At 42.2% G+C, this 9,359-nt stretch overlaps 1 protein-coding gene across 1 annotated transcript; it reads right to left on the bottom strand.

Moving 5' to 3' along the window:
* Positions 1-6,037: 6,037 nt before the first annotated feature.
* On the bottom strand, positions 6,038-8,286 carry lratd2a (LRAT domain containing 2a). Its single transcript, XM_076301439.1, has one exon. It carries the CDS (start codon positions 7,403-7,405, stop codon positions 6,584-6,586), a length of 822 nt encoding a protein of 273 aa, XP_076157554.1. The 5' UTR covers positions 7,406-8,286; the 3' UTR covers positions 6,038-6,583.
* Between the last annotated feature and the right edge of the window lie 1,073 nt (positions 8,287-9,359).

Genomic DNA, 9,359 nt, shown 5'->3' on the forward strand with positions numbered 1-9,359 from the left:
TCTTAAATCCCCCTCCAGAACACAAACGTAGCCACCCTACCAATTACCATCATCAAGCCAGGAAGCCGCCTCCATTTTTTTGTTTTGACAGATGACTTACCTTCTGCGAATGTCAGGTGCTTCTTAAATGAGAGAAGCCACAGACACAGGAACAGCAAAGCTCAGCATGGCACATGACTAACCCTTGCATATGTTTCCTGATCAAAATGTCACAGATGATGGGATTCATTTCTATGCATGGAATTCATACCTAGATGAGTTAGATGAGTATGTAAAACAAGCTATTATCTTTATATTTTATCTATACTAAGCTTTATCTACTCCAAGCCCACACACTAGAGGTGTGCTGTTATCATCATAATTCCTCCCTGTGTGTATATATATATGATATATGTATAAATATATATGATATATGATGTAAAAATTGAGAGCCAGGTTTTCTTGACCTGTCATAGATCCTCTCTGCGCTGTACTGAGTCTGGAATTCTCTTCGCATTTAAGGCCAGGCTTGTCAAGTGTATTTAGAGTGTAATTTCAAGTTGACAAATCTGCAGTAAATGTGCCATATCGTGCTATGCATCATAATCATGTTATGAAATGACCTACATCAGGATATGAGATTTTGGTCATATTGCAGAGCCCAACTATACACGTCAATATAACAGGACCATGCAGCTGAAAGACCTCATAAGCCCATGTGTTGGGTCAATAAGTGTCCATTGAGCCAGACACGTCATAATTGATCACGCTGACATGCACATACAAGATCAAGCTTATCCCAACCACCTTCTCTGTGACGGATTCCATGGTCTGTGGTCTTGCCGTTTGTAACCGCCAAGGCATATCGTCTTATTAATATTCCCCCAAGCGCTTGTTGAGGCCAGCTCCTTGAGCTGCCTCAAGATATGATTCTGGTTCTCAGCTGACCTGCACGCCACGCACAGCCTATTCCCACTGTGATCCTCTGTGTTAGTTATTATTGTTGCCCAGCATTGCAATCAAGCCTCTTGAAGCCGTGGATTTTCTAGTGCTTTGATTGAGCCAGCAGGTACTTGGGCTTAGAGCAATCAGAATATGCTTGAATGACTTCATTGTTGCTTTACTTTATCCGGGGAAAGAATTTGAATTAGCCAAACAGGTTGTGTGGCCACTGTGTGTTTGTCCAGAGCAAATATGGCCAGTAGTGGTGCCTCACAACAGCAGGAACTTTTGTTAATATGACATCCAGCTTGTTTCTCACTTACATTTAACAGTATTTTCTCCCCTGTCTGTTTCAATATAAAGCTGTGAATTTCTGACATGGTAATCTGCTGTAACTGTATACTTTTTTTGTCATATTTAATGTTAAGGCTAATTCTGCAACTGCAATTTATCAAAAACTAGCTATCTTTTTGAAGGAGAGGAAGGATTCAATTTAGTATAATTTCCAGAGTGGTGGCGTCTACAGTATATTGTTCAGTGATGGCTTTCATGTTGGTGATCAAATAGGCTTTCCTTATATAAAAGATAAACACAATCAAACATAGTTTTCTTCTTTCAACTGCTATCTGGGATGTTCAAAAGAGAATGCACAGGCATTGGTTAAAAAAAAATGACGGCCTAACAATCATTTTGTGAGACATGATTGCTTACCTTTCATGTTGAAAACAGAAAGAGAATTAAAAACAAGTCCCAAAAACAGCATGTGTTGTCTTCTTTCCATCATTGAATTTCCCAGTCAGGTTTGGTTGGAAAGTCGTACTTCCACAGCATACAGAAATAACAGGTATTTAGAAGAATTCTGAATGTGAGCGGAGTGGTGATGCCAACTACAACCAGCCTGTCTTTGGGTCAACATTCTCCTGCCCCCCTGGGCATCAATATTCCTCTCCAGTCGTACAGCAAGCCACAACCAGAGAAGAGAGAGGTAGGCAATGGGTCTGCCACACCGGTGAGAGTACAGCTTCAGGATCATCATGCACCAGATATGTGCCCCCCGAAATGGCTGAGGAGAATTTGCAATGCTTCGTTTATGCGTGTCAGAAAATTAAAGACTAGTCCAGTATTCCTCACTAATTGCCTACTACAAATCTTGACAGTAAGAACATTGAGATGAAGAAAAAAATAGCTCTCATAAATGCTGAGCCTGTTATTTATCTGAGCTAGAGAGCTACCTAGATGACCTTCCATAGCTCTCTCCTGCATGTTGATTACTTGCACAGGTGTTAAAGCCAGCGTGGCATACATGCTCCAAGGTCCTGCAGTAGGCCCTACCTATAGTCTTAGTCTTGAATTGAAAGTTTTAAGACCTGTTGTCTCCATGGTTGATAGAAACCACAGACACTGTTTTTGTCTCACAGGAAAGTTTCATCATCAATGGAAAAATAAATAAAGAGAGGACATGAAGAGTATGAAAGAGAAGGGGGGGTTGGTGTACAGTAGTTGACAGGAACAGACTCTTGCCTGACCCCAGCGCTGCCACCGAGGGAAACGGAACACCTGAGCTCGGCTAAAAAAAAAAATTGAAACTGCGCAGCAGAATACCGGCACAGACAGCACTTGTTGTGGAGCATGAATCCAACTGATCGATATAATAATATTCTAAAAATAACAAGAGTGCTTGGCCGTCAGAGCGAAGCTAGTTACCGCTGATGACGTGACATGCCTGGCTGGATACCAAGAATTCGATTAGGTTTCTGAGCTGAAGACAACAGCCCAGGAGACCAGGCTCCTGTCACTTTGCCCATAACATCCAAGTGAACACACAAAGATATCATTCAAGTAGTCACCAGGCAAACAAAAGGAAGGAATCCCTGTGACAGACACGAGGAATAGAAGCACATAGTGCAAAGGCAAGTTGGAGACAGGCTAGACATTTCATAAACTGATAGGAACTAAATGTGAGTTAATTAGGCCTTTTTCACTCAAGTTTTCTGTTTAGGTTTGGTCCCTGCTGATGCTGAAGTACTCAGATAATTTTGTATTGTTTAAGCATTGAGAGACCATCTGTCTTGGTCAACTTTTGACAGTTTGGAACACTGTGAGAGGTTTTGGCATTCGAACGCATTCTAGATATATGTTGCACATCATAATTATGTCTTCAATCCAGTTCTAACACAAACTTGAACTGCTGCCTTAGAAACAAAAAAAACAGGAAATGTGCTATTTTACTTGATCACTCCCACTCAGTGTTGTTTTGGGTTACTGAATTATTACAACCTCTGTACAAGTCAAATTACATCATTTGCTTCACTTTAAAAAGATAACCCACAATTTTAAAGAGACAAACTCACTTTTTACACTCATAATTGGGTGGGGTGGGGTATGTGGTAACAGGGTGGTGGGTGAAGAACCGTAACTGTGTGTACCTATGTATTTCATGTCTGTGAGGCTTGTATGGTATGTGAAAACAAATTTCCTATGTAAGGACAAATAAACTAACTAACTATAATTCTTCTTGAATACACAATCTATCACACTGTGGATATGATTTCCCCTTAAACCTTGACAGTGAAGAGAAATTCTGAATGTGGACATTTCCAGCCATGCATTGTTGATGTCCTCTAACAGGTCCTCTCAATCATCATCTCCCTCTGTGTCAACAACTCTGATGTCCGCACCATCTCATAAATCTTAACATAATCAAAATCATCATATTGGCATGAAGCCTTGTCCCATTTTCTTCTTCCTAAAAAACAAATTGCCTCTCCACATACAAGTTTCAAGTTGACGGTGCGTGTCTGTGTGCCATGAAAATTGGCATTTCTTTAGTATAATTTGCTTAGTTTCACAACATCATTATCTTGGGGGCCTCTTGTTTACAGGTTTGGCAGCAAGAAATCAACTGAGCCTGAATAGTGGGAAATGCAAATAGACTTGAAGTACTTCCTTCCTGTTCATTACCTCCAGTAGCCCAGCTCCTCTGCCTCTCAAGCTGCTGATAAAAGAACTATGTGAATGATGGACAAGTACAGCAAGCCAAGAGGCACTAAAAGAACCAAATTCAAGTCTTGTTTTTCAGTTTACTTATTGTATCATTGAGACAGATACAAAGAATTCTGAGTGGTAGTGTCATTGCATTGATCTTGCACTGAGAAGACCTTTTACAATATGTATAGATGTTATCATTAGACATCTGAAAAAGGACCAAAGACTTATTTCTGCCACAAAAAACATTTGCATAATTTTACACTTGGCTTATCAGAATTAAGAAGATTTTTCGCAAGTACGCCATAGGGTATATTATTAAAGGGGACACTTATGACCATTTCTGATAAGTGAGGCAGAAATGGTAAATAAAGGACATCATTAAATACTATTACAGAAGTATTATCAACGCTTGGGGTGATAAGGCATGACAAACCCTACAAAATTGAAGAGGAGGACAAAAATTATTCAGGTATGAAGATAATATATGATAATTGGAGTGGGTGATGAGGAAGGTTTTTGATGGTGAGATAAAATATGCTAATGGGAAAAAGTTGACTGGTGTTCACACAGGAAAATCATGGTCCACTGCCTCAGTCCGTGGCAAACTAATCTCACTCTGGGGTTTGGCATGCATGCTGCTGAGCTAATGGCCGAAAGATAATAAGACAGCTATGACACCTCCCCCAACATACACACGAGTCCCACTCTCTACCTGCCCAGTTCTCATCTAGCTGCTGAAATGGCCAGGGAGGTCAATAATGAACACATTTTTAAAACAAGTGCTCCGAACACTCACACAAATACACCGTCCACTTGATGTGTAATCAGTATCATCTCAAAGATGAGAGTCTCAATTGGAGGAGGTGGGCAATCCACCCTGCGGTTTGGCAAAAATCATCTCGGACTGGCCAACACAACACAACAGATCAGCAAAAATGCCTGGTCCTCTCAGGGAAAAAAAAAAAACAATCCAGTTAAGAATGACCAACCAATAGTGCACCAACACAACAACAACCAGCCCACACAAAAGACCACCTGTAGTCCTCCTCGGCTAGCCGGCTGTATCGCCTCCACTGCCACAGGAGAGAGGAGGCACAAAGCCAGGACACAAATCACTCCAATAACGAGTGCCACCAAAAAAGCATCTAGCACTCTCCTGCCTACGTCACGACACCCGGCTCATTAAGCCAGGGGGGCCGAGAGGGGAAGGAGAGGGGTTAGCTGTTTCTGCCTTGGCAGTTAGCAGTGGCGCTAAAGTGATGCACAAAGAGGGCCTTGTTGCCTTTGTGGGTAGCCATTACTCACTCAGTGTGGCAGCTGTAATTACTTCCATTCCTTTCCCAGCGTCCGCCTGTTTGCCCAGTGCTGCTGAGACGCCAAGATTAGGCCCAAATCACACACACACACACTAACACTGCCCATTCCAAGGTGCTTTGTCTGTGGCATGGCTAGAAGGTGAATCCCTCTCTGCTTTTTGTGTGTGGAGTACTGAACTGGGCAATCACCTTGTGATTTGTCTCTGCACACTTTTTGCTCTCTCAAAAATATAAAAGCAGCTGTGTTTTTGTGAGTGTGGCTGATTACCTTCTTAAAGACATGATGGTCAGTTTTGTCTGGAAAGGAACCTTCAGGATTGCTGTGTTGACAACAGGCCAACTTGTCCCAGTAATGTTGTGTGCAGGGGATTTATTTTGCGATGAACCGAGTTGAACGGCTGTTTTGGCTTTGTTTGTAATGACAGATCCTCAAAGGGCTTGCCATTCATAATCATTATTGACAAGCTTTAACAGAAATACGAGTGGGAGATGGTCTGTTTTGCCTTACAGCCCATCCTTTCTGTCACTAAAGATGATTTCATCCTGGAAATGGCACCATGGCAGTAGGCATGAAAGTGTGAGATAGAGATGCAACCGGCATCTAAGTTGGATATTTTGTTAATGAAAGCAAATAGATGAAAGCAAATACAGTTACATATTCTATACAAACACACACATAAGAAGCAAGAACCTTGCATAACAGTGTAATGGATTCTGTTATGCGTAGCAAGTCTTTTATCCCTATTCTCCATCATAACAATTATATTGAAAATAGTCATTTTTCTTTGCACAAAACAACACTTCATAACTCATTTGCTTCCCTTGGTTTATTGTGACATTGTTTGGCTTACAAATGCCCTGAAAAAAGACTAGTGGTTTGATTTTATACCCTGATGGTTTTGTCATGGTTTTCACAGAAACTCTGACAGCCACAGTGGGAAAAAAATGTTAAACAGAAAATGAACTGTTGCTGGTAGACTTCCACAGACTACAACCAACAGGTAGGCCTATTGCTGACTCACACTCTAACTGATAACCTGAATCATCTTTTAGTTCAAACCTACTTGAAACTGAGACATAAATAAAACCAAATAAACATTATTTGCTTTGCTCAACATTTTTAACAGCAGATTGTAATAACTGTAGAGTTCAGCCAGGATCATCCTCTATGTATTTAAAATGTATCAGGCTGTGGAGCAGGCTTTTATCACAAAGCTTGTCTACTTTTTGTTTAAATTAAGATATCCTATTTTGTAATCGGCTGTTTTTCATCAAAAAAGATTATTTTAAAAATATCATCCACAGGTTTTATTAATGGGCAAGATCACAGCTCACCCCTAACAAGCCTACTGACTGCATCAGTGTGCGTTTGGGTCACTTCTGATACTCCCGACACTGCTGAGGTGGTTGGCCAGCTCCTGAATCATAGCAACCTTTCCAATCTGGTCATTCCTCCTCTTCTCCATGATTAGGTCTTCCAAACTCTGGAATTCGAGTACGTGCGTCTGTTTTTCCGGCAAGATTATTTTTAAACGATAAGGCTGCTTTCCGATTCGTATCTCACCACCCATTTTAAATTCACGCTTACCAAATTTACACCAAGCAGCAAAACATTCGGAATTTCTCCAACTGAGTTCCCGGTCTTTGGCGCCCACCTGTTCCATGGCGTTCTGTACAACCATCTCCGGACTAAGTGGCTTGAATTTGTAGAAATCGTTTACAATTCGACCCCTCCTTCCCTGACTCGCATCCGTCAGAAAACTGTTCTTCACCTCCGCCCTGTGCAGGTGAACCACTTGAAAGTCCCCGACGTAGACAACCCACTGGGGATACTGGCTGGTTGCCACGAACTCCAGCAGGTCCCCTGCTTTGCATTTGTTCAGTAAATTCTCAGGGGAGTACGTTTCCATGTCTATGGCTATGACACTTTTCTCGTAAATACATTCGTCTCTGTTATAGATGGCACACTCTACTTCGTTGCGCTTATCATAGTGTTTTTCTTCCTGATTCTGGTCCAGGTCTGGTCCATCGACATTGTCCTCCAACTCGTCATCATCATTTGAAAAAATATAAGATACCCCGATCCTTGGACCGTCCTCCTCCGTGTCCAATCCATTCGGATCCGTGGTCGGAACTTCAGCATAACTTAAATGTGACAGCTTGTCGACCTGATTTCCCATGCTACTTCCCTGGCAGCAGATGGGAATAAAATGAGTCCCGGAGACCGCGCGGGTCCACCTATACAGAGACGATTATCATCTGGAGGTGCAACACGTAGGGTAGCCTACAACCTGAACAAACTAATTCACCCTGCAACAGGACACTGGTACATCGTGACAAGCGAAATTGCTGGACGCAAACACGACGTAGAGGAAGAAACACGTTCCCTGTAGCCTACCCAGTAACCAAGTCAAGAAGTGTAACGGCCAAGCAAGGATGTCTGACAAAGAGTAGTTTATAGGGTTAGTGAAATTTAGTAGCCAATATGTAGCCAAGCAGGTGTAACCTTCGTCTTGCACCTGCGGATTTCCAAGACGCAAAGTTTCCAGATTCTCCTAACTGGCTGAAGTAAAGAGTAGTAAGTCCATAATGTCCACACATGCGCTCTGAACGGGAAACGCGCTTGCCATCGGCTATTTTTCACAAGCTGTTATTTAGTTGTGGCTGTCGTTTGCCACTTCAGGCTATGCCCCAGCCCTGGCTGTGCAAGTGTGGATTGGAAGGCGGTCAGATCTAGACGAAGCTAACCACAGTGACAGTTACAAGCGGTCTCTAATTTAAAGAGGTAGTGTACCTATTTAATTTGGCTCAAACATCTACAGTTTCGTGACTCAGCCACTAGCACGTTCTCTTGAGAGAGAGAAAAAAGCTGACGACAATTGATTTTTGGACCTAATAATTAAATTAAAATGTATTTGATTAGACCTTATAGCCCTAAGATATTAGGACACCTTTGCTTGTGGTATTGACTCTTTTGACATCTGGTTTACAATGACCTATACCAAACCACTTAGAGACTGAGTGAACTTGTATAATATGCAGATGGCAGGATGTATTTCAAAGCTCTGACATACCCAGAGTGGTTTAGTTTTCCCTCATGTTATCAATTTCAGAAGTAGGCTTGAATAAAGACCTACTTCATTTTGCTGTCTGAAATGTTATCTAATGAAGATTTAAAACAAACTCATCCTGTCCTTAATGTAATTTGCTTTCAGTCTGTGAGTAACTTCAACTTCATCAGGCATGATGAATTAAGAAAGATTGGGAGAGCTCAACAAATATGATGTCCCATGTAATGTCAATTACAGCACTACATTTGAATCAACTGTCGGAGTTAATTATTGTAGAAAAGGCCTCTCCAAAACGCGAGGGGGTGGGCAGTGGTGGGGATTGAGTGTTTGGCAGATCCTCAGAGAATGTCTGGGCTTTGGAGCTCAGGCGTTCCCGCCTGAGTATCTATCGTTATAACACAGCTTAATGAACAGATTAAAATATTTACTTGCAGTCTCCCAGTTGCTGGTGCCTGATGTCTTGTGCGCTGCTTATTAATCACAACAGTAAATTCTCTGCAAGCAAGCCAGAGCCCTCACACTGCATTCAACATTCAATGCGCCACCTTTGAATTAAGTAGTTTGGATCATGTGCTCCATGCTTTTTTAGACAGGGGCTATGTAATGATGGCAGTTCTTTTCCCGTTCTTCAACAAGACTGGCTTTGTGCAATTGGCCTGTTCCTCACTGGCAGTGTGAGAGAAGTTCTAGAGGGATTATTCTCTGCCTCTTGGTCCCTGGGGGTAAATGTGTGCCACCTAAATTGGCATGCTACAGCTTTTAAATGACTTCCTGTAGCAGCTGGTCTGAATCTGTGTGTGTATGTGTATATATGTGTGCATGTGTGTGTGTGTGTGTGTGTGTGTGTGTGTGTGTGTGTGTGTGTGTGTGTGTGTGTGTGTGTGCATGCACCGGTGTGAGAGGTGAGAGAGGAGCCGCGAGACGGAGAGAGAGAGAGAGAATGGAAAAAGCGCAAATGACGCTACCTGGGGGAGAGCTGTGTCTACACATCTCGGTGATTCCAAACTGAAACGTGTATTATCAGACCTGCCACTTCCACTGGAGGCTCTCTACCTCAACAATG

The sequence above is a fragment of the Alosa pseudoharengus genome, unplaced genomic scaffold, assembly GCF_046254945.1.
Source record: "Alosa pseudoharengus isolate Yale_2024_CS ecotype anadromous, Long Island Sound unplaced genomic scaffold, YU_APseudo_1.1 YU_APseudo_1.1_scf_23, whole genome shotgun sequence".
NCBI lineage: Eukaryota > Metazoa > Chordata > Actinopteri > Clupeiformes > Clupeidae > Alosa > Alosa pseudoharengus.